A 25,321-nucleotide genomic window follows, 5' to 3' on the forward strand; every position below is an offset into this window, starting at 1 on the left:
ATTCATGTTATGTAGCCTCTAGTCTCTAGGTGACACGACACTGGACATGCTATTTGATACGTCGTGATTCATGATTAAATCTAACGTTATTTTCTTATATTTAATGTTATTTTGAATAAATACATGTTTTTGTATTAAAAATAAAATGCCCGTGACTCGTGCTTTAATTTTAAAAAAAATTGTTGGATTCGCGTCTCGTATCCACATCCAGACTATACACGTGCCCGTGTCCTCGTGGCATAAACCCAGCTCAGGACCGAATCCGAAACGACACGACTCGGATTCGAGACAGACAGATTCCCATACGGCAGTTCGGACACTGCGATGTGAGCACGTGCATGTTAGGGAAGAGGGCGCGGCACCCCTTTCCGTGGAAACCCTTGCCCGGGAAATGGAATCGGACCTCCGCGGAAACAGTTTCCGTGGAAAACCCAACTCGAGAGTGTATTTTCGCTTTTTGCGTCACGGTGGGCCCCGCGGAAAGGCACGCCAGTCGATGCGTTTATGAGAAAAATAGCCATTTTCTCTGAGACACAAACGTGCCCTTACTGTCGGCTGAAGAATGGGGGGGAGGCAAAGAAACGGAAAAAAAGGCGCGCGAAGTCATTATCTATAACTGTCGTGGGCTGTTTCGTAATTTCTTCTTACTTATACTTTTTCGTCCACTCTTCACGCGCTGGTGGGGCCCGCATGACCCTGCCTTGCGGTCTCTCTCTCCCTCTCTCGCTCTCCCTCTCCCATTTATTTTCGTTTTTATTTAAATTTATTGTCGTTATTATTTAGTATCGCTTTTTGATTTCCTCAAGGCAAAAGGCAAAAGGCGAAAAGGTACAGAGCTTGGTCTACCTTCTCATCATCCGATTTTGTTTTTATCTTTTTCTTTTTTCGTTCGCTGCGATCTTTTTTCTTCTCTTTTAGGTACGGTCTTTAATTAAGAACTGGTCAGTTATTGTACTTTTTTGTTGCATTTTCTGAGTTTTGATTCGTCGTAGCGTCATTTTCCCCGTTTTCTGTGGGTTTTTTAATGTTTTTGTGTTTATTTTGCTGAGTTCTTGTTTAGGTTTTGGATTCGTTGAGAGTTAGTCGAGATCTGATGGAATTTGCATATTTTTTGCGTTTTTTATGGCTTTTTGTGCTCGGATTTGAGTGCGGCGATGCGAGTTGGCGTTCGGAAAGAGAAAGTAGGGTTTATGTGTCGAATCTGCAGCGGGGAACGTGAATTTTAGCTGAGCATGTTATATTTGCCTCCAAATTTCTGAATTTTGGGGAAACACAGTGCTTGTGGAAAATTCAGCAAAATCTCTTATCAAAAAAAGAAAATACAGCAAAATCATGTTTTCCCGCGAAGAGTTAAGATTTGTAGTGAAAAGATTGCTTGGATCTGTTGAATTCTGTGTGGTCTGATGGTGCTTATCGTGAAAAATAGTGCTAGTGTTTGGTATAGTGGTCGCGTTTGGATTTTGGCTGAATTTCTATCTGGAAAGCTTCCGAATCACGTGGAATTATGGTGAATTGTGTCAGAATCTGTTGTCGTTTAATAGTTGACATTTTTTTTCTCTAATTTGAGGTTTCGGATTTTTTCATAAATTTTGTGTGATTTAGGGATTCAGCGGGGTTTTTTTTGTCTGAAGTATAAGGCAGATTTTTATTTATAAATTATGCCGGAGCTTTTGCGTTGGCTTTGTATGCGAAAAGTTCAGCTTATAGATTTTCTCTTTGGAAAATTGTTTTGCTTTTATCTTACTGCGCATGATTTTATCGGCACATCTATTAAAATCATTGAGATGAGGTATGATATTATTGCTTTTCTAAAAATTTTCTCAAGGTGCTCTGCAATTTATGTTTACGGAGGAACTGATTTTCTGTTGTTCATCTAAATCTCAATTATGAATAGAGATTCCGATTTCCAAATAATTTTCTTGTGAAAATTGGTCAATCTCCCATAGCAGTGAGATTTGGTTCTTTTATTACTTATCAAGATTCGAGGAATTGAAACTTCAAGGAAAAAAGTAGACTGCTACCTTCATCCTTTTTCTTTAAAAGCACATTACTTGTTGAATTTTAGCGTTTTTGAGAATGATGAGGATCAAGCGTCTTGTTGGGATGGTAAAATGCTATCTTGAAATGTCAGCCAATGTCCCTTTTTTTTCCATCCATTAAGCCATGAAAACTACACAATATGTGAGAAGCTAAGACTTTTCCTTCTCTTAGAGAGAAATCTTATAAGAAATAAACAATTCTGACTCTGGCAACACTTGTTATCTTTTGCTCTCACATTTCTGGTACAGCCTTGCTTAAATGTTCATCTGCTAGTCGATTTTTAGTTACTCTATTTTATTGCCACTGCCTCTCATATAGAAGTTACAAGATCTTACATGTTTACACTGAGCTAGCTTGTTGTGGTCTCATTCTGGTTTTTTATTCTCGACAGTAATAAATAGACACTGTACAAAGAGGAATGATGCATTTTATTTGGTTTGTTGAACTGGTTTATGATTGTTGACATGAAGTGTTAGAGGTCGAATATTATTGATTAGTGGTTTTAAGACAATGACTAATCCAGATTTGGAAATTGTAATCACTTTCTTAGGTTATGAAAATCTTCTAGTTTATCATTGTGGTTCTACCAAACGAAGAAACTGCAACGTAATTGAGGTTTGAGGTTGATGACAAATCTATAATCTTGTGGATAGAAGAAGCCTCTGATTTCATCTGCCCTCTGATTTGTCAGAATACTAACAGGAAAATGGGTGTTATTTGTGACTTCTGTGGAGAGCAAAGATCTGTAGTGTACTGCAAATCAGATGTTGCTTGCCTATGTCTTTCATGTGACCGCAATGTTCATTCAGCGAACGCACTTTCTCAGCGCCATTCTCGAACATTGTTATGTGACGGATGCAATTCACAACCAGCTGAAGTCAGGTGTATTGAAGAAAAGATGTCATTTTGTCAAAATTGCGACTGGAATAGACATGGTGGTTCAGCCACGGCTACAGAACACAAGAGACAAGCAATAAGCTCTTATGCTGGCTGTCCTTCTGCTGCAGAACTTTCTAGAATCTGGTGCTTTGTCCTGGAATTGCCTTCTTCTGGGGATTCCAAATGTGAAGAAGGGATGGCATTGGCGAGCATTGATGAGAATAGTGTCAGCAATTGTTTCGGACCTTCAAGCAGCAACACTTTGGAAGTAACTATGCCTAGCAAACTAAGTGAACTGGAAACTGCAGATAAAACAAGTTTTTGGATGGAATCTTTTCCATTGCTCCCTCTGAACTCTATGCCATTTGGCGTGGATCAGCAAGGTGGAATAATGGACTCTGCTATGCCCAAGGTGAGTTATCATGGTGATACTTCTGTTATATGCATTCAAATGATGTACTTTCCTTATTAATCTCCCTTGTTCAAATGATATGTTTGTCCATTTTAATAACTGTTTAAATGTTAGCATCATACTATGTCATGCAGACACTTCATGCATGTCCCGTATCGACGTGACATTTCACTCGGTCACTTCATAGACATGATACGAGTCATACGACACTTCATTGACATAGTCAAATATGCACTATTAAAAAATAATAATAATAATTTACCAAAAAAATACCTAACTTATCAGCTATTTTCAAAAAGCTACCCAACATTTAAGTTGTATATTCAACCACCTATTTTCTCTTAATGCATTTCAAATACCTGGCAGGTGTAAACTGGAATTTTTGTTCTCTTTATGAAACAACTAAGTATATGTCAACTTATGCTTTTTCAAACAACCCAGTAATGGGAATATTCTACTCACTTGGTTTGATTAAACAAAGGGTCAGCTAAATGACTTCACGACCAAGTGTGCCTTTGAAACCTGAATTTACAAAGGTATGTGCTAAATGTAATAACCCAAATGTTAACGGCTTTTTGTAACTAGCTGAAAAGTTAGATGGATTTATGCAAATTACTCATACATTTTTTTCCTAAATGAAACACTTATTATAAGGGAAGAAAAAAATATCATTGTCTTTGACTTCAACCTAGCAAATATAGAAGGAAACATGCATTAAGGATGATACTGCATTACATATTGCAAATACTCACTACTGGCTTCAATGGTCAGACCATTGTTAAGTATAGGTAGTGGATGTACTAAAGGTCCCCTTTTGGTACTTGGTTTCACTCTGTATCCTTTAGCATACACTGTACAGGGCATGAGAGAAATGTGGATATGGTATTCCAGTTAGACCTGAATTGGCAAAGAAGTGAAAAATTCTTACTTCAAAGCCAATTGATAGTTGGTACTTGTAGTGCAAGATACACAAGAAATAATGGAGGGATGTGAAAACATGGCGATAAGCTATGTCACACGGACTCTTCTAACAGGGCACCGCACCAGCACCCAGGCGGGTGTGACACTTGGATACAACTTCCTTTGTGTTAGGTGAAGTCAACCACACTGAGGTCCATTTCTATCAAAAAGTAGATTCAATTAACCCTAATGAAGTCCATTTTTATCTATATTATATATAAAAAAACATAAATGCACACAAATACACATAGTGTTAACTTAAAACTGTTAAAAATTATATATATATCCTCCCCGCACCCCTGCACTCAAGTTTTTTTAAAGTGCCGCATCGCCGCATCTGCACCCGCACCCGCATCCGCACCTATGTGACATAGGCGATAAACTGAATTATACATGCATAGAGTAAACTCACATTAAACAACTTCATTGGAACTGAATTGTATATCGGATTGATTAATATATCCTAGTAGCTGCAACGTGATGTGAAGGCCTCAAACTATCAACCAAGAAATAGACTGACATATCTGAAAAAGCAGCACTAAGATAGGCGGGATGTATGATGAAGGGCATATTTTGGAAGCTGAATTATACATGCATAGAGCAAACTCACATTAAACAACTTCATTGGAACTGAATTGTATATCCGATTGATTAATATATCCTAGTAGCTGCAACATGATGTGAAGGCCTCAAACTATCAACCAAGAAATAGACTGACATATCTGAAAAAGCAGCACTAAGATAGGCGGGGTGTATGATGAAGGACATATTTTGGAAGCTGAATTATACATGCATAGAGCAAACTCACATTAAACAACTTCATTGGAACTGAATTGTATATCCGATTGATTAATATATCCTAGTAGCTGCAACATGATGTGAAGGCCTCAAACTATCAACCAAGAAATAGACTGACATATCTGAAAAAGCAGCACTAAGATAGGCGGGATGTATGATGAAGGGTATATCTGAAAAAGCAGCACTTATATTGGAGCCTTTATTTGGCTGCTCCCAACATAGGTAAAAAAAAAAAATCTGCCCCCCGTCTGCCCCCCCCCCCCAAAAAAAAAAAAAATCTGGGCCCCCCAAGAAAAAAAATGGTTTATGTTTGTGCCCCCCCCCCAGTAAAAGTTTCTGGGTCCGTCCCTGTTTATCTTGTTCTGAATTCTTGTATATTGTGCCAGATACATAGCTATATGTTTCTTTCTGCACATTTCTGATTCTTTTTACCCTTTGATTTTGTTAAGTAACAAATTTACCATCTTTCTTGTGTGTTTCCCCATTTCATAATGTCAGGTTCATCTTTTTCTTCTTGTGGTGCAACCTCTTCTTTGTCTCTTGTAAGGAACTTTGTGTCAAGCTTGTGCATCTTGTAAATTTTTTCTTATTAAAACAAGAAAGCTAGACATTTTTTCAGGTAGCTTGAAGCATTGTTTATTTTTCATTGTAGTAGTTTCTTTCTGTAACATTTATATTTGAAGCTTCTAGTAACTGGCTTTCATATGAAGAAAGCTCGATTGTTGTTATCTATATTTGCAAGCCTATTAGCTGTTAAAATTTCATTTGACATGTGTGTGACTGGTTGAGATTCATTGCAGTTTGTTATTTTCAAAGAACTTAATTTTTTTTTGCTGATGCTACATGCAGTTATCATGTGATGAAATGAAAGACCTTGGAGTTTTTGAGGATGCTGAACTATACAAAGACTTCAATATGGGTGATGTAGACTTAAGCTTCGAGAATTATGAACTTTTTGGAAATTCTCAGAATAACTCTCTACTTCCTTTTGAGGATGGTGGTGCTGATAGGCTGTTCTGGGGAAAGAATGCTTCTGCTGCCATTTCAAATGGCCAAAATGAGATTTCCCTAGAGGTTTTTACTTTGGTTCCTGATACTCCTGTTGCTTTGCTGCTATAACTATGTTAATGATATATATCTTGTACTTGCGAACTACATTCATTATCCAGATCTTATTGGTTGGCATATGCCTAAATAGATATATGAAGCTAATGGCATTGCCTGACTCACAGGGGCACTCCATTTTACTCTCATATTCTGTACTCTTATATACTGTTTTTAATGGAAAATCACTTAAGGATGATATGTCACGTGTCCCTTTTTCTGTGTCATTGTGAAATAGCAGGTGCTAGCCTTATTTGGACTGAGGTCACTTTGCCCATCTTGCCACATGTCTGGGTTAATAATCTAATAAATGAATCACCTCATCAGATTTTGCCAAGTCATAAATGTTACATGCTTGAATCCATATCTTCCTCTGAAGTGGCTCATGATTTTCAAACATTGTTACATGTAGGTCAAACGTGACGTATAATGCTACAAAATCATGTTCATATTTTAATGAAAACTTCATGCAGTGAGTTTGTCATCAACACCAGTCGAATCTTGTCATGGTACTATGATGTAAAGGCATATTATTTCTTGGATGATTTTGGTCACTGCACTCGTTCTGGGGCTGAGTCATATCTGCTCTTTACTTAACATCTGTATGTGCTTGGCAGAATTTGGCAGTTGTTTGGGAGAACAAGTGAAAAGCATAGATGACTTTAATTAGTCTAACTTTCGTCTTGAAGAAATCATGATGTAATTGCTAGATACTTCATGTTGACAACAGAATTCATTCCTTGCTGGGAAATACATAATGATTTTAAAGTCTGTCCTCACTCAGACAGATGGACCTTTCATTTTTTTGGTTAAGCAAGCCGTGGGACAACCCCCATGGGATTCGAGCCTGAGACCTCTGGTTATGATGGTGTGACCTAACCATCCAGATATCTCATTCAACCTTCATTGTAACAGATGGACTCGAATGAACAATTGATAGTTTTTCATGAAATTATTAATGCCTTTTATCTCAGACATGAATTAGAAATATGGTACTTTTTTTGTACACATCATCGTAGAATAGTTCTTCAACCTTGCATGCACTTTGCATTTTTCAGACAATAGTAAAATGAGAATAATCTTGTTACTGCTAGTTTTATCTACAGGGATGAGTTAATAATTGTGATCTTGGGCTATAATTCAATTTAAATACTCCTATTTAACACCTGATTTGTCTAGAATCTATTTGTTTTGGGATCAGCAGTATGCTGGCTCCACTCTGTAGAAAACACGATGGTTCTGCCACATGCAATGTCAATAAGTTATTCATGCAATCAAAGGCCGAGTTGACTTTTAGAAAGGATAAACTTAAACTTTTCTGGTGCAACAGAAACTGTGGCAACCATTTTCCACCTCACTTCATTGCTCTTGAGATAGGAGAAGAGCAATGAATTACTGAATATTTTATTTGTTGGTTGTTCTTAATGATTTGATTTGCTGCTGATTTTATGCAGAAAGACTAAACTGTGATTCTTCAATCTGTTTTCCTGATCAGGCTTGCTCTTCGGCAGCAGATCCTGCAACAATTGAGGAGCCCCTTCTTGCTGGTCGATCAAAAAAAATGCAAACTGCAAGCAGAAGTGTGGTCAATCCTGGCCTTGACGCTGATACAAGCCTTTCTTTTCAACCAAGGCAAGCATGCTCGAGTTTGTCACTTCCATTTTCAACCTTAAGTGGTGAAAGCAGCGCTGGAGATTATCATGATTGTGGGATATCATCCATGCTTCTCATGGGAGAACCTCCTTGGTTCCCCACGGGTGGTCCAGATAACTCACATACTCAAGCTAGCAGAGACAGTGCTGTCATGCGTTATAAAGAAAAGAAAAAGACTCGCAAGTAAGTGTTGTTAATTGAAACAGTAGTGTAATTTTTGAACTCATTAGCTGTTCATTACCCATTTACTATCAGCTCCTTACAGAAAAATGCTAGCTGATTAAAAATTCTAAGGTTTTGTTTGTTTCACTAGAACAGTGACCATTTTTGTATGAAAATGGTTGCTCTTCCTCCCATTTAAACAAACAGCTTCGCAGGAAAATGCAGGGCTCATGCATTGCCTACCTGGCAGTGCATTGAGTCCCACATTTTTCCGCAGGGATCACTATTTCATACAAAATGGCTTCCCCACTGGGAGGGGTTCAGAACCATTTCATATGAAAAAGGGGCGCACAGTGGTTTTTCAAACCGTGTGCCCCTTTCACATCGAAGGGGATTCTCTCCCTTCTCATGTAGCAAATGGTATAAATTGGTTCATATAATGCTGTCTTAGGAATGAGGGTTGAAACATATGGTCAGTTTCAGAAACTGTTGGACTCAGTGTGCAACTCATGGATGTTTGTGTAGGTGTGATTTGAATCTGACATCCAGAATTTTGAAAATGACAAGCATGTTTTGCAAATGAAATGCACAGAAAATGTTTGAATAACATTGCGCTGTGTTTGAATGTGAGGGCAGTGAACATAAGTGGGTCCAAGGTGTGACCTAGTCTTTTCTTTTTTTCTTCTGCATGCTTTAAAAATGACTTGCAGCTGTGCCAAAAGAAAGTGTGCTTCTAGAAAAGTTCAAACTAGCATTGATTTTTATTTTATTTTCATATTATTATTTTAAGTTTTAACAGTATCCTTCATACCATAGGTTTTTGGCATTTAAATTGTGTGCCTGTGCATGCGGCTGAAGGATGGATTGTTGGGTTGGTGGGGGGTGGGTATATCCTCTTCCAAGTAAAAGTTTTGCCTCTGATTATTCCTGAATTTTTCAAAGGGCCTGACTGCCTGCGACTATATCCTATCCTTTTATTTCTTTTCCGCCTTATGATCAACTATTCATAAAATCCTACAGGTGGTCTTTATGCAGCTTGGCCTGACTGCCTGAGACTATATCCTAACCCTGAATTTCTTTTCATCCTTAGGATCAACTAATCATAAGATCCTCCAGATGGTCTTTACACATCTTGGTACGGTATATCATTTGGTATGAGTTGCTAATGCAGCTAATGATTTGTGCCAATTGAATTTATTTATCTCCAATACTGAACTAATCATGATATTATTATTTAATTTGGATAGGCAAGGTACTGACTGTTCGCCTTTTAATGAATGCGGCTGACTTGGGCAGCCCATTGTGGTAACTTGGACCATAGATCCTAGCTCAGAGTCAGGTTTCAGAGTTTTTAGACAGTGTGAGGCTGGTAATTGGTTTCTTCTTTGCATTTGATTTATTTATCTAATTCTTGAACAGGTTTGAGAAAAAGATACGATATGCTTCTCGTAAGGCAAGGGCCGACATCAGAAAGCGTGTGAAGGGGCGGTTTGTGAAGGCTGGTGAAGCTTGTGACTATGACCCATTATCTGGGACAGGAAGCGGTTGAAAGGAGCACAGCATCCTTAATTAGGTGCAGAATGAAATGGCTTATGATGGACTCAAACTTTAGTGGACTTATGCGCTACTTCCATATGTTGTCAGCTTGGAATTCTTTGGGTCTATGCCAGGACTATACAAAGAGATATGCCACCTTGATTGTTCTACTGCAAAAAAAAAAAAAGACGGGGATTTAGGAGCTGTACGAGGTCTACATCTTGGGTGTCAAAATCGATATTGATGCCCATGTTTTACCTTGCCACAGATAAAGCTTGTCACTGATGTTCATTGTTTTTGGTATATGGAGAATGAAAGCCGAAATAAAACAGTAACAGCCACTACAGAGAAGGCTGAGGATATTCTGTGCAGGCTGACCATTGGAATCAAAAGAAAAGAAAAGAGAAAAAAAGATCAGTATATAAGAGAACTTTATGCAGCATAACTTAAAATTCGAAATGTTTGTTTTTTTTTTTCTGGTGGCATTCTCCCTTGAATCTATGTTTTCATAATCTCAAATTGAAAACCAAAAAACAAGCAAGTGGAACCACCGGAGAACTGGAGGGGGTGCAGTTTTGAATTTCTTGCTGGAAGACAGTTTACTTGTTTCTCAAAACCTCAACAAAATTTTGATGTTCTTCACTCAATGTTGTAAATATTTTTCATTGATTGTTGGAGAAAACTCATATCTGTGATTATGGTTCTTACAGCTTCTCCATTTGGTGCTCGCAAGAACCATGAGTATATATTACTATAGTAGTCGGTCTGAGTTCATGTAAAATACTTAATCCATTTTGGTGACTTCTTGTAAACTGGCGTATTATTTTTTATCGTTTTTGCATTGTATTATTCTTGTTCGCATATGGAGAAACATAAACAAATTGGATAGTGCATGATCTTTGTTTTGTTTTTTTAAGGCTCTGTTTGGAACCTCATGAACTCTTGCAAAAATTCGATGAAATTGAAACCACCAAAATCGCAAATATCATTCCAGTGCGCATATACTTCACGATTCAGCATAAATATATTTGTGAACCTCCCCTCACAAATATCTTACATTTTCATATATACTTCACAAATTGCATAAATATATATGTGAATCATCAGAAACCACTAAATTCACAAATATCTTACTTATTCACATATACTTCATGATCTCGCATACAGTTATTTGCGGATCTCTATAAATCACAAATAGCATACATAAATATTTATGAATTTATGACAAATATGCAATATTTCTATAACACCATCACCCTTCCCAACACCGCTCCCACCTCCGTCTCCCTCTCAAAACGGTGGCTCCAATTGACGGAGATGCTTGGGGCACGGTGAATCACCCGTCATTGGTCCCAATTACAGCTCCCAAATAGAGCATAAAAGGGAAGACAATCAATGTTTGCTTGTGTAGACTTTTCCGTTACTGCATCACTTTTCCTACATCTTTCTCGCTTCCAAACGTTCCCTAAGAAAGCAATTATCCTCATCTTATTTTTGAAATACACAGGGAAACAATAGCTGCTTGGTTCCATGATAAAGGCTTCCTGAACTCGGCGCAATGAGGCCACTTTTAGTAGTTCCCCTTGAGTCAGATTAATTTGTTTTTGATATTTTCATGGAGAAACCACTCTCAGGATCAAAGACCTAGCGGCACTGGCTTTGCCTGCCATACTTCCGGTCGCTGTCCTGGCAGCGTAAAACTCGGTGGGTTTACATCCCTACTCGAGTCAGATTAATTAAATACTCGGTAATTAATATGGTTGGTCTGTCCATTTGTCATCTACTTGTATATGATGCAATAAGGTTTTCACAAAATACTTGATATCACCTAAGGGCGTCAATAGGTCAGAGCTTTACTGAACCCGGCTGGGTCCGGACCTAGATCTAACATTGAGGTGCTGGTACCAGGTCCAACAGGACCTACTATAGGACAAATCACACCTAAGTCCTATAAGGATTACATTACATAAATTAAGCCCAGTCCATAAAATAATAAATTTAAACTTTTTAGATTGAAAAATTGCATATCTTAATAAGAACTAGGATTGAAGCTTATTTTGGTATGAAAAAACCATACCCAGCTCTGTATACTAATTGGACCCTATTGGTCTGCCCCGACTTATTAATCAGTCCTCTTTATTGCCAAAACCTGGATCCCATCGGATCAGGTTCAGGTAGGGTTCGGATCATGCCCACCCATTGACACCCCTAATTTCACCCCGAGCAATATATCTAGGGGTTTAGTTGGAAACATTTCTTTTTAGCCAAAGTTATCCAACTTTTCATCAAACATTTTTTACAATCAACACATATTTTTCTATTTATAAGTGAAAAAGGTTGTTAATTGTGATTATTGCCAATTAAACCAAAAAAAGAAAAAGAAAACAAAAAAAGACTGATTGAGGGCCACTTCTACAATCGTATATCCTTCTAAAAAGTCCAAAAATAGAAGTCTTGAGTTTGTACACTAAAGATCATTAAGAAACAACTTTCTATAAATGGAATGATGATCTTCTAGTGAACCTCTAAAAGATAACGCCTCCCTAACAATTGATTGAATATGGGTGTTATTACTTTAATTCTTGGGTATTTTTATAAAAATTATATATTAAAATATTACTTAATAGCTTCGTGTCAATTTTCTAGGGTTTCACAATGAGTCTGGTAAGCCCCAGCCTGGCTTATTTAAGACTCACCCGAGCTTGTATGACTTGGAATGTGAACCGAGCTTGAGCACCAAGCCCAGGCTCCTTCGGCAAATGAGTCAAGCTTGGTCAACGTACAGAGCTTGATTGAGATTGGGTAGCCCGTTAGGCTTGCTTAATAGTGTTAAGAAAAAACAAAAGAAAAAATTGGGGTTTTGTCTCAACTTTTGAGTTAGAACCTGCCTATTTAGTTATGTTTTAGTGGCTGTACATTTATTCTTATAAGTTTAGTTCCACGTTTAAGAGTGTATTTCACTCGGATTTAAATGGTAAGGAGTTGCATTTATAGGCAAGACCCATTGAAGACATGTCAATTGTTACACTTTGGACTTGGGTTTGGGTTTGAGTCTGATCTATCTCGGTTTGATCTTGAACTTTGATTATTTTTTTTGGATCTTGGGATGATTTTATCTTTGAGACCAAGATCTACACTCTTTAGCATTGACCAACCCATTTATGAACCTTGACCAATCATTTTTAGAACTAGACCTAGTCAACCCTAACATTGGATCTGCCCTCAAATTGATCCAACATAACTGCATGGCTCATTGAACGCTCCAACATCCCTTAGTCGCCCAGTCATGTTGAACATTGATTGCTTGACATGATTATTTCTGACTCGATGATTGTCCTTCTCATCCTTTAACCACACCCATGTAGTAACTCTCATTTTCCTAACTATTAAGACCTTTATGGTTAGCGGTTTGGCTATCTCAAACCTTTTTATTGCGAGATGTGGCTTGAGCTTATATATACCCCAATCCTCTTTGATTTTCATCATCACTCACAACTCTCTCTCTCTCTCTCTCTAGGGTGGACATTGGGTCGAGCCCCTGCATCTATTAGGTAGTAACTCTTCATTTCCTTTTTTTCTTTTCTTTGGTGTAGACTCTACACACTTCCCTTCCCTTCCCTTTCTCAAAATAAGATACCCATGCCTTTCCCCTTCACCCTTCTCTCTCTCCGTCATGAAAACTAAAAAAAAGACTACAAATAAGTCACTAGGAAAAGAGATCTCTTTCTCTCAAACCATAGAGAAGATGCCAGACACCCCTCTCTCTATCTCTCTTCGTAAAAATGGTCAGCATACCATTTTCAAGGGCCTCTCTCTTTTTGGTCGAAAAAGGGCGACTGGGTGAGCACCCTTTTGCTGGTTCACTAGAAATGGGGCCAGTTTTTCCCTTTTCGATGTTCTAGCTTTTGCTGGCCAAAAAAAGGGCCAGAGTCCCCTTTCCGACAACTCTCTCTCTCTCTCTAACAACTGCAGCCACACTCGGACCTATGGGGCGGGTCAAGGATCCCAGCTTGGAAGCTCGACCCCATTAAAGTTGGGTTGAGCCTGACCCAACTATTGTCAGGTTCGGCTTTTGGTGGCTCCTTAGATTAGTTGGGTCAGTTGGGCCTTTACGGCCCGTTATCGAGCTGGCCTGAGTCCCCTTTTCGGCAACTCTCTCTCTACCAACTGCAGCCACACTCGGGCCTATCGGTGTTGGGTTTTCCCTCCTTATTACGCTTCGCCGCACTCCAAGCCCTATTCGCTGCAGTCTCTTTCAAGCACGTCGCCTGATCTTGTTGAGGATGTTTTTGTATTCGCTGGACAACGATTTGTAGAAGTCTTCTCAGTTGAATGGTGATTCAGCTGTTCAGAGTTTGTGGATCAGCGATTTGTGGTTTGGGCTTGGAGTTGCGTAAGTCGACTTCGTATTTGTTGCATAGCGATTTGTGGTTATCGCGAGATAGCGATTTGTGCTGTCAACCAGACAACGATTTGTGATATCACTGGATAGTGATTTGGTTATTGCGAGATAGTGATTTGTGCTGTCAGCAGGACAATGATTTGGAGTATCGCTGGATAGCGATTTGTGGCTTCAGCTGAAAGTCAGTTCGTGATATCACTACATGGCGATTTGAGGTCATCGCTGGATAGCAATTTGTGGCATCGCCGCATAGTGATTTGCAGATATTGTTAGAATAGCAATTAGTGCTTCTGACGCTTCGTAAGTTGTGCCAGATGTTCGCGTTTAATGCAGGTCTCGTCTCCTATATATAGGATGAATGAGAGAAATGATGTATGACTTTTCAGTGAGAGCTTTGCAGAGCGCGAAAAGGCAGAAAGTGTGAGAAACACTTTTAGGGCACCAAAAAGGGTACGGAGAGAGCAAGGGTAAGAAGTGTTGCTACACTTTTTTCAGGACAACTTCATCAAGCTGGTTCTTCAGATCATTTGTTCCTTGTTCTTCAGTGAGGTATATTCTCTTGTTTATTTGTTACACCTTGTGTGTTTGTAAGGCTTATGCCTTTTGGCTACTGTTGTAATTTTTGTTTGAAGATAGTAGAAGGTGTTGACCTATCGGTCGTCGTGGACGTACCTTAGTTGAGAGTGAACCACGTGAATCATTGTGTGTTGTTTTTGTTTTCGCTGTTGGTTTAGTTTTTTTTTTAATTCTTCCACTGTCATCGTCGCATTGTTTCCATCGATTCACACTTGTGGGGAAGACTCGATCAGTCTGTTTGTTTCCGCTTTATTCTCCAACATCTGGTATCAGTGCTTTGGTTCATTTATTTGTGTGTGAGTCATGAAGAACAACGTTGTTGGGCGTATGATCAGTTTGAATGGCAAAAACTGGATGACGTGGAAAACTAAGATGGAAGACCTCTTAGTTTGCAAAGATCTGGATGAACCCATTGAGGGTATCAGCGGTAAACCAGAAGAGATGAAAGACGATAAATGGAGAAAGCTAGACTGAAAAGCGATCGATTTCATTCGACAGTGGATAGAGGACAATGTCTTTCATCACGTCTCTACAGAAACTTCGACGCATGGTCTTTGGACCAAACTAGAAAGCCTTTACGACAGAAAAACGACAGTGAATAAGGCTTTTCTATTTCGAAAGCTTGTAAACCTCAAGTATAAAGAGGGTAGCTCTATCGCAGAGCGTTTGAACGACATCAAAAGCATTGTGAATCAGCTGGCCACAATGAAGATCACTTTTGATGATGAACTACAAGCTTTATTGCTCCTTAGTTCCCTTTCTGAGAGTTGGAAAACATTGGTGGTTACTGTTAGTAACTCTGCACTTGATGGAACGGTAACTATGAGCCAAGTTACCAGCATCCTGCTGAATAAAGAGAACAGGAGAAGGTCATCTGGTGCTGCTTCTACCTCCGAGGCGTTTGTGGTTGAAAACAGGGAGAGAGGTAGAAGTAAGAGTAAAACTCCACACTTCCATGGCAAATTCAGAGGCCACTCACACTCGAGGTTAAAGAAAGACGTCGGGTGTTACTATTGCCACAATAAGAGGCATATAAAGAGGGAGTGCAGGAAGCTCAAGTTCAAGGAGCAGAGCAGAGGGAATATCCCAGAAGAGAAGCAGGGTGCCACCACCGCAGTCATAGAAGATGAGCTCATGGTTGTTTGTGATGGCACCAACATAAATTTGATCGGTCAAGAGAGCGATTGAGTGATTGACTCTGGAGCTTGGTTTTATGTTACCTCACGACCTGATTTTTTTACTTCCTATTTGCAAGGTGATTTCGAAAATGTCCGAATGGGAAATGAAGATGTGTCAAAGATTGTTGGCATAGGCGACATTTGTTTGGAAACAAGTGTTGGCTGCAAATTATTGCTGAAAGATGTGAGGCATGTACCAGACATCCGACTGAATATGATCTCTGCCGAAAAGTTGGATGATGAGGGCTACAACAACACCTTCAATGATGGAAGGTGAAAGCTAACCAAGGGTTCCTTGGTGGTAGCCAGAGGGACAAAGGTCTATTCCATTTACACTTTACAAGCGAAGATCTGCAAGAGTGTTGTGAATGCTGTGGAGACGGGCTCATCTACATAGTTATGGCATAGAAATCTAGACCATATAAGCAAGAAGAAGCTGCAAGTTTTGGTCAAGAAAGAGCTCCTGGCAGGTGCAACAGATACATCTTTGGAACCATGTGTTTGTTGCTTCCATGGTAAACAGAATAGAGTTTCTTTCCATAAAAGCATTGCATCTAGAAAATCTCATGTTCTAGATCTTATACATTCTGATGTATGCGGACCTTTAAAGGTCAAGACACTTGGCGGTGCACTGTGCTTTGTGACTTTCATTAATGATCACTCAAGGAAAGTCTGGGCTTATACTTTGAGAACTAAAGACCAAGTTCTAGATGTATTCAAGCATTTTCAGGCTATGACTGGAAAAAAAAATGGCAGGCAGTTGAAGTGTGTTCGCTCGAATAATGGCGGTGAATACCTTAGGTCATTTGATCAGTACTACATAAATTATGGCATCAAACATGAAATGATTGTGAAGATGACACCTCAACAGAATGGGGTTGCTGAAAGGATGAATCACACCATTCTTGAGAGAGTCAGATGTTTGTTGTCACACTCTAAATTGCCAATATCTTTCTGGGGTGAGGCAATGAGGACAACAGTTGATCTTATCAACTTGTCTCCTTCTATTCCTTTGAAGGGAGATGTTTCAGAGAAAGCTTGGATAGGGGAAAAACCTTCCTATGAACACTTAAGAGTATTCGACTGCAAAGCATTTGTTCATATTTCGAAGGAAGAGAGGTCTAAGCTTGGTTCAAAGGCCAAGCAATACATATTCCTTGGCTATGGACATGAAGAATTTGGCTACAAACTGTATGACCCTGTTGATAAGAAGGTGGTCAGAAGTCGAGATATTGTCTTCTTGGAAGATCAAACCATTGAAGACATTGTCGAGTCTGAGCCATCAGAGTCTAGTAAAGGTGATCTTGTTGACATAGATCCCCTTGATACCCCGACTGTTCGTGATTCCATGGAGGAGATGCCACCTCCTCATGATGATGCAGAAGAAGAAAGTGCTGAGACAAAAATTGAGGGGGAGTCAACACCCCAAGAGCCACTTCCTCAGACTTCGATAAGGAGGTCTACCAGGGAGAAACAACCATCCAGGAAATACTCATCAAATGAGTATATGATGATTACAGATCAAGGTGAGCCAAAAACTTTTGAAGAAGTTTTGAAGGATGCAAAGCAAACTGAGTGCCTTAAGGTAATGAAAGAAGAGATGAATTCATTGCATGAGAATCACACCTTTGATCTGGTAAAGACACCTAAAGGGAAGAATGTGTTGAAGAACAAGTGGGTCTTCAAGCAGAAGACTGGCGACAATAACTTCCAACCTAGATACAGGGCACGACTTATAGTGAAAGGTTTTGCTCAGAAGAAGGGAGTTGATTTTGATGAGATCTTCTCGTCAGTTGTGAATATGTCCTCTATTCGAACTGTGCTCGGTATAGCTGCAAGCATGAATTTGAAAGTTGAGCAGTTTGATGTGAAAACTACATTTCTGCATGGTGACTTGGAAAAAGAAATTTATATGGAGTAACCTGAGGGCTTCATTGACAAGGGTAAAGGGCACCTAGTCTACAAGCTGAAGAAGAGCTTGTATGGATTGAAGCAAGCACCAAGGCAGTGGTATAAGAAATTTGATTCCTTTATGACTGAGCATGGATATTCAAGAACCTCCACAGACCATTGTGTGTTTATGAAAAAAAAAATCAGATGATAATTTTACCATTCTCTTGCTTTATGTAGATGACATGTTGATTATGGGACAAGACATCAGCATGATAAACAAGTTGAAGTTGGAGCTGAATGAAACCTTTGTCATGAAGGATTTAGGTCCAACAAAGCAGATTCCTAGGATGAGAATCGTTCATGACAGATCACATAGGTTGATCTGGTTATCGCAAGAGAAGTACATCAGAAAGGTTCTTGAGAGATTCAATATGGACAAAGCAAAGCCTGTTAATTGTCCACTTGCAGGCCATTTCAAACTTAGCTCAAGTCAATGTCCTACAAATGATGAAGAAGAAATCGAGATGCTGAAAATTCTCTATGCTTCAGCAGTAGGTTTGTTGATGTATGCAATGGTCTATACTCGACCAGACATAGCTCATGTTGTTGTTGTTGTTAGTTGATTTTTGTCAAATCCAGAGAAGGAACACTGGGAAGCAGTGAAATGGATTTTGAGGTATCTCCAGAGCACTTCAAAGTTGAGTCTGTGTTTTGAAAAAGGTGAACCTATTCTTGAAGGGTTTACAAATTTTGATATTGCTGGTGATGTAGACAATAGAAAGTCTACTTTTGGGTATTTGGTTACCTTTGCAGGGGGAGCAGTTGCATGGCAGTCAAAATTACAGAAATGTGTAGCTCTCTCCACTACAGAGACTGAGTTCATTGTCATTACAGAAGCCAGCAAGGAATTGTTGTGGGTGAAGAAAATCTTACAAGAGTTGAGCTTGAAGCAAGAAGTGTATGTTATTCACTGTGATAGCCAGAGTGCGATTCACTTGAGTAAGAATTCTTTATTTCATTCAATATCAAAATATATCGATATTCGATATCACTAGATTCAGGATGTCTTGAATGAAAAATTGTTGCAAGTGAAGAAAGTGCATACTGATGACAATACATTAGATATGCTAACAAATTCATTGCCTAAGGACAAGCATGAGAAGTGTCGATTCCTAGCAGAAATGGAAGAAGCCTCTACATAAGTCAGGAAGGGGGAGAATTGTTGGGTTTTCCCTTTTTATTACGCTTCGCCGCACTCCAAGCCCTATTCGCTGCAGTCTCTTTCAAGCATGTTGCCTGATCTTGTTGAGGACATTTTTGTATTCGTTGGACAACGATTTGTAGAAGTCCTCTCAGTTAAATGACGATTCATCTGTTCAGAGTTTGTGGATCAGCGATTTGTGGTTTGAGCTTGGAGCTGCGTAAGTCGAATTCGTATTCGCTGCATAGCGATTTGTATTTATCGCGGGATAATGATTTGTGTTGTCAGCCGAACAACGATTTGTGATATCACTGGATAGTGATTTGGTTATCGCGGGATAGCGTTTTGTGCTGTCAGCAAGACAACGATTTGGAGTATCGCTAGATAGCGATTTGTGGCTTCAGCTGGAAGTCGGTTCGTGATATCACTACATGGCGATTTGAGGTCATCGTTGGATAGCGATTTGTGGCATCATCGCATAGTGATTTGCGAGTATTGCTGGAATATCAATTAGTGCTTCGGATGCTTCATAAGTTGTGCCAAACGTTTAGTCTTTTTGCGTTTAATGCGGGTCTCGTCCCCTATATATAGAATGGATGAGAGAGATGATGTATGACTTTTCAGTGATAGCTTTGTAGATCACAAAAAGGTAGAAAGTGTGAGAAACACTTTTAGGGCACCAAAAAGGGTGCGGAAAGAGCAAGGGTAAGAAGTGCTGCTACACTTCTTTCAGGACAACTTCGTCAAGCTGGTTCTTCAGATCATTTGTTCCTTGTTCTTCAGTGGGGTATATGTAAAACCCGTGAAATTTATGAAATTCTAAATGAATAAAAGGGATCAGTTATGTGAAATAGTAAGATTTTAAGTTAGACAGTACAAATTTTATGACTTGTGGTTTCTAGAATGAAACCGAGAACAAACTCTCACAAGTGGTTTTGGATCCGGATCTTGGCGAGATCCGATGATCCAACCCGGTTTACGAGTCCAAGTAAGGAAACCCGATGGTTTCAGGATAATAGCGTGAGATCCGAAGCACATTTAAAGTAAGCAAGTGCAAGTTTAAAACCAACGGGTGAAAAATCCACTTGAAATGAAAGAAATCCATCAACAAGGAAAAACGTCCCGATATGACATAAAAAAAATATTTTCGCAAAAGTAAACAATAAGTGGTGAAGTGGAGTTATGGTAGGACACATAGGGTTGTAGGGCCACCACCCAAGTTCAAAACCCCCTGTGCACAAATTATTTTTTTTCAAGAAAGTGATGATTTCTACCTTGGTGAAAAGGGTAAAAACGTGGGCTCAAATTAAACCCTACCTTTTTGGTCTTTCTCCACAAAAAAACATGAGCAACTCCTCTCACCTTACCAAAAATAGAGGGGAATCCCATGCATCAGAGGATGAGGGGTACCACAATAAGGAAAAAAGAGAGTGGAAGTTGAAAAAAATGACACATGGAGTAAAGGGCAAAATCGGAAGAGATGCTATCCCAACAAAAATAGTGGGATTTGGAGGAGATTTTTTTTAGGGTTGAGTTTTGAAACTCCACCTAAGAAAGAGGAGACAAATCAAGAAGTTTTTCTTTTAGAAACCGTGAAACACGATTTTCTATCTCTCTCTCTCACGGTGGTGGTCGACCTCCATTGGTGGACGGTGTGGACCTCCCTTGCTGAACGCGTGAATATTCATTATCGACGAGGGGTGCCGCTCTAACGAAGAGAAGGGGTTGCAGCCTTGCCATCGTGAGACTCCAAAGAGGTAAGGAGCATTGTTATTTGTATGTAAGTGCTTGATGCCTTGTTGCACATCTATGTTACAATAACATAGAGGTTACGTGACAAGCACCACCTATATGTTGGTATGTTTAGGGCCTTGAGACCCAGGTGACATGAGTTGAAACACCTACTGGCCAATAGGTCAATATGTAGTGGTTCAGCCAATGGTTCTCACCCTTGGCCAACGTTGGGGCATTGTGGTGTTCTTTGTAAGGGCATTTTATTCCTATGTGTGTGCCTGGTAATATGTAGTACTCATATCAAAACCTACAGTTCGAATCTGTGTAGGAAAATGCATATATTTTGGTGTGGGTGTTAGCCATGACAGATTCAAGATCAAAACAAAAATAAAGTAGGCAAATGGCGTGAAACCTTAACTATCTTGGATTATTATTCATGAAATTATTGTTTGGTTGTATTTTCTTGTTCAATACACCTTTTCTACTTTGTAGATTGAATGGTTTTAATCAAGTCTGAAGTTATGTATACGTGATTGCTATTTCACATCATGGTAAAATAAAGATATATCATTCCTATTAGGTAATTCGATTGAATTCGATGTTTTTGAGTGTGGAATGCACTCATATTTATAGTTGAAAGATTCCATACATTGAGGATGAAAGAGGTGACAAAACAGTCTATTTAGAATGATCAAAATGTTTGAAAAATAAAAAGATACGCCCTTTTAAAAAGTTACAGAAAAACGGCAAAATTAGTCGACTGAGACAATAGTTAGTCGACTGATAATATGTTCAGTCGACTGATAAAAACCTTCAGTCGACTGCTGCAGAAATTTCCAGAAAACAGACATTCTGTTCAGTCGACTGATAAAACCTTCAGTCGACTGATGCTAAAATTTTTCCAGAAAATAGACATTCTGATCAGTCGACTGATAAAACCTTCAGTCGACTGATGCTAAATTTTTTCCAGAAAACAGATATTCTGATCAGTCGACTGATAAAACCTTCAGTCGACTAATGCTAAAATTTTCAGAAAATTGATATTCTGTTCAGTCGACTGATAAACCCCTCAGTCGACTGCTGCTAAATTTTTAAAAAAACGGACATTCTGTCCGGTCGACTGATAAAACTTTGAGTCGACTAATTTTATGATCAGTCGACTGATAAACCCTTCAGTCGACTGCTGCTAAACTTTTCCAAAAAACAGACATTCTGTCCGGTCGACTGATAAATTCTTCGGTCGACTAATTTTACAAAAAAAAAATAATAACGTTTTGCTTAAAAGATTTGAAGCCAAAAGGGTTGGTCGACCGGTGAGCCTATTGGTCGACTAATAAACATGAAAATTTGAGTAAAGAGTTTTCTAAAAGGATTTTCATGAAGGGTTCTTTTAGAAAAGTTTTCTAAAGACTTTTTAGGTGAAATGCAACTGAAATATCTATGAAAAAAATAGTTTTGATGGTAAACTAAATAAGTGATTCACATATGGACTTTAAGATTATGTCCAATACATGAAACACACATGATAAAGTTGGATATTGCCATGTTGCGGCATAACCAGTGGGGGTACGAAACGTACACTCGAGCTCATAAACAAAACTGAAAATGCCGAATGTTTAAGTACTCGACACAAAGTTGAACCAGAATTATGAGAAATTATGGTCGGTGCCTTTGAGGCATTCAATGGGTAATGTGCATATACTAAGATCAACTTGAGTATGAATTGGGGTTGTGAAAGTCCCCTGTGGTGCAAAGACTTGCATATAAGAATAAATACACATTAAATATGGGATTCTGGGTATACCTGAAAGATGGTATATGTTACTGGTTTCCTAGGGTTCTGGGTACATCTGAAAGAAGATGTATGTTACTGGATCCAAACAAGCAAGAATGAAAATTTATACACATATAAATTAAATATGTTGGATTCTGGCTATACCTGAAAATGGTATATGTTACTGGTTTCCCAGAGCTCTGGGTACACCTGAAAGATGGTGTATGTTACTGGACCCATGGTCTACCTTGGAGAGGGTAGGTGGTACAAGCTTCGTGGACATTCTTGTTCTTGTGAGAGCTAGGCGTCTCACCCGGTCCCCAGTCCACGAAGTTAGGGGACCAGGACTACCAGTATGTCCTAGGTGGTAGATCCAAGTCTTCTGCAGAAGTACAGGGTGCATCCTAATTTTTGTTCTAGTCACTGGGGAGTTCTCTCTCGGTCACTGACCGTCCCCTTTGGATATCCGTACGGCTAGTCATACAAGTTATTAAATAATAGACCCCCGTATGGTCTCGGTCCGCTACGAGGTCTATGCCTGTGCGTACCCACAGGGTAAGAGTAAGATAAGCATTAAATAATTTAAGTTGACTAGAAACTTATCTCTGAAGAATTACATTCTGTTGAGTTGACTTTAGTAAAACTTGTGGAATCTACAGCTTGTATTAATGTGGATAAATATACTTCTAGTTCAGTCATCCTTTGCACTGTATCATGAATTAGAAAGCATAATCATCTTCTTAGAATGTTATAAACTTTCATGCTAGTTATATCTGCAGTACTTGCACATATTTGTACACAGGTCACTGAGCACCACATATAAATATAATGCTTCTTACGCAGACAGGGGAGTCTGACTCTTCTGCTTTAAATGTTTTTCAGGTAGCAACTAATTGGAGCATCGGGGTGTCATTTTGGACAAAGCCAAGAGATCTCATTTATTCAGTATTTTATGTTTGAACTCTGATTAGTAGATTTACAATTCTGTTATGGGATGAAATTAATGACATTAATGTTTCAATTAATGAATGGTATGTTTAGTACTTCTCTGTTTTACCCTGTAATGCGTCCGACTTGTATTTTACGCACTTCCGCTATCTCAAAAAAAAAGAAAAAATTTTACTCCAAAATTTTTACTATAAAAAGTTGGGGCGTTACAGTATATCCTCTTGTTTATTTGTTACACCTTGTGTGTTTGTAAGGCTTATGCCGTTTGGCCACTGTTGTAATTTCTGTTTGAAGATAGTGGAATGTGCTGACCTATCAGTCATCGTGGATGTACATCAGTTGAGAGGGAACTACGTAAATTGTTGCGTGTTGTTTTTGTTTTCGTTGTTGGTTTATTTTTTTTTATTTCCTCCACTGTCATCGTCGCATTGTTTCCATCGATTCACACTTGTGGGGAAGACTCGATCAATCTGTTTGTTTCCGCTTTATTTCCCAACAATCGGGCGGGTCAAAGATCCCAGCTTGGAAGCTCAACCCGATTAAAGTTGGGTTGAGCCCAACCCAAACTATTGTCACCTTCGACTTTTGGTGGCTCCTTAGATTAGTTGGGTCAGCTGGGCCTTTATGGCCCGTTATCGAGCTGGCCCGACCCAACCCGATGTTGACCTCTCTCTCTCTCTCTCTCATTGTGCTAGGCCTTAACTTAGTCAAGACTCTACTTAAATTGAGCCCAGAGTCTTTATCTAAGTTGAGCTTAATGTTTCTCTTAAATTGTGCTTAGGGTCTACCTAACCTAGTCAAGAGATTATTTAAGATGGTCCATGTCGAGTTGCTTAGTCTCGTTCAGTGCATGGCATGAGCTGACTTTCATGAATAGGTGAAAACTCAGTTGTATCTTGAGAGTGAAGTTACATGAATACCCATTGCACAAAAGAATCTATGATAAGTGAGACAATTATCACTTGAAAGATAACATGTCTATGCTATATCCACTGAGTGAAATTTACCAACAAAAAATGTGGTCTAATGAAAGAATGTTAGCTCATGTGTGTTCATTTTTTTATTTCTTTCAGTACTCTTATATATACAAGCTCAAGGATTGACAGGGCTTGATTCGGATTCGCTCAAGCTTGACCTGGTTTATGCTTGGTTCTAGTTCTAGCCAAGTTTGATATTTACTCCTTTTGAACGAGCTGATCACGTATAGCTCAGGCTTGGCTCGACCCTGGCTCGTGTGCACCCTATAATTTTCTAGGAGCTCATCTCAATTCTTTTGAAACTCTACCAATGTTCTTTACAAATCAATTCCAAATTCTTTTTTTTTAAACCATTTCATTATGAATGCTAGTGCCAATAACACGTACCTGTACACATATTTGCTTCTATCAAGTACGACCAGATAAGACCAACGGGTTTCAGCGTGGTTGGTAGGAGCTGTCCGTGCACGTCTCTTTGGGGGTGGAAAGTTGCAGGTTCAAACCCTAGTTGTACGTTGAATAATAACTGCTAGGGGTCTGCCTAACCGCAGCTTGCCTTTCTAAAAAATAAAACTATGCCAGATAAGGCTGTCAATGGGAAGGTATCCACCTCATCAGCTTGCATTGGATTGGGGTTTGGGACATGTAGGATCAAAAAATAAAAGCCCAAACCCGATTCATATAATTGAAGGGGCATTTAGAATATTTCTTTTATATAAAAATACACAACAAAACAACTAGTTCAGCCAAGTCCGGTTGGATATCCAACAAAAATCATAGCTCAAACCCAACATGAATGTTTCTCGGTTGTATTTGGGTCGACCCAAATTTTATTTGGGTTGACATTTTTATACCCATATCAGGTCAGGTACAAAATAGGGGTAAACCCCAATGACAGCTCTACCCATAGGGATGTCAACGGTTGGATGTAACCAGATATCTGACCAGGGTCCAAATCCAATTAGTTGGATTCGGTAGCCAAATTTGGATAAAAAAAAGTGGGATTCAGATTCATTATTAATTTTACATTGAAATCTGAATCCGACTAACATCCGAATTTTGTTTGGGTTGACATTTTTATACCCATATCAGGT

At 39.0% G+C, this 25,321-nt stretch overlaps 1 protein-coding gene across 2 annotated transcripts; it reads left to right on the top strand.

The window, feature by feature from the left end:
* Positions 1-784: 784 nt before the first annotated feature.
* LOC149812683 (zinc finger protein CONSTANS-LIKE 9-like) lies at positions 785-10,356 on the top strand. 2 transcript variants are annotated; one of them, XM_089991275.1, is made up of 5 exons: positions 785-828; positions 2,591-3,331; positions 5,939-6,163; positions 7,689-8,029; positions 9,428-10,356. In XM_089991275.1, exons 2-5 carry the CDS (start codon positions 2,747-2,749, stop codon positions 9,555-9,557), a joined length of 1,281 nt encoding a protein of 426 aa, XP_089847401.1. In that variant the 5' UTR covers positions 785-828; positions 2,591-2,746; the 3' UTR covers positions 9,558-10,356. The 2 variants fall into 2 exon arrangements, with proteins under 2 accessions (XP_089847401.1, XP_089847402.1); XM_089991276.1 differs by lacking the exon at positions 785-828 and having other exon boundaries at positions 2,571-3,331.
* The last annotated feature ends 14,965 nt before the right edge of the window (positions 10,357-25,321 follow it).

Source organism: Nuphar pumila, chromosome 16, assembly GCF_984573655.1.
Source record: "Nuphar pumila chromosome 16, dmNupPumi1.hap1.1, whole genome shotgun sequence".
Lineage (NCBI taxonomy): Eukaryota > Viridiplantae > Streptophyta > Magnoliopsida > Nymphaeales > Nymphaeaceae > Nuphar > Nuphar pumila.

What these genes read in the sequence shown, in the direction of transcription:
- LOC149812683 (XM_089991275.1), top strand. Translation starts at nt 2,747, where the DNA reads ATGGGTGTTATTTGTGACTTCTGTGGAGAGCAAAGATCTGTAGTGTAC. An exon ending in AAAATGAGATTTCCCTAGAG is followed by an intron (nt 6,164 to 7,688) that starts GTTTTTACTTTG and finishes TTTCCTGATCAG; the next exon opens with GCTTGCTCTTCGGCAGCAGA. An exon ending in GAAAAGAAAAAGACTCGCAA is followed by an intron (nt 8,030 to 9,427) that starts GTAAGTGTTGTT and finishes ATTCTTGAACAG; the next exon opens with GTTTGAGAAAAAGATACGAT.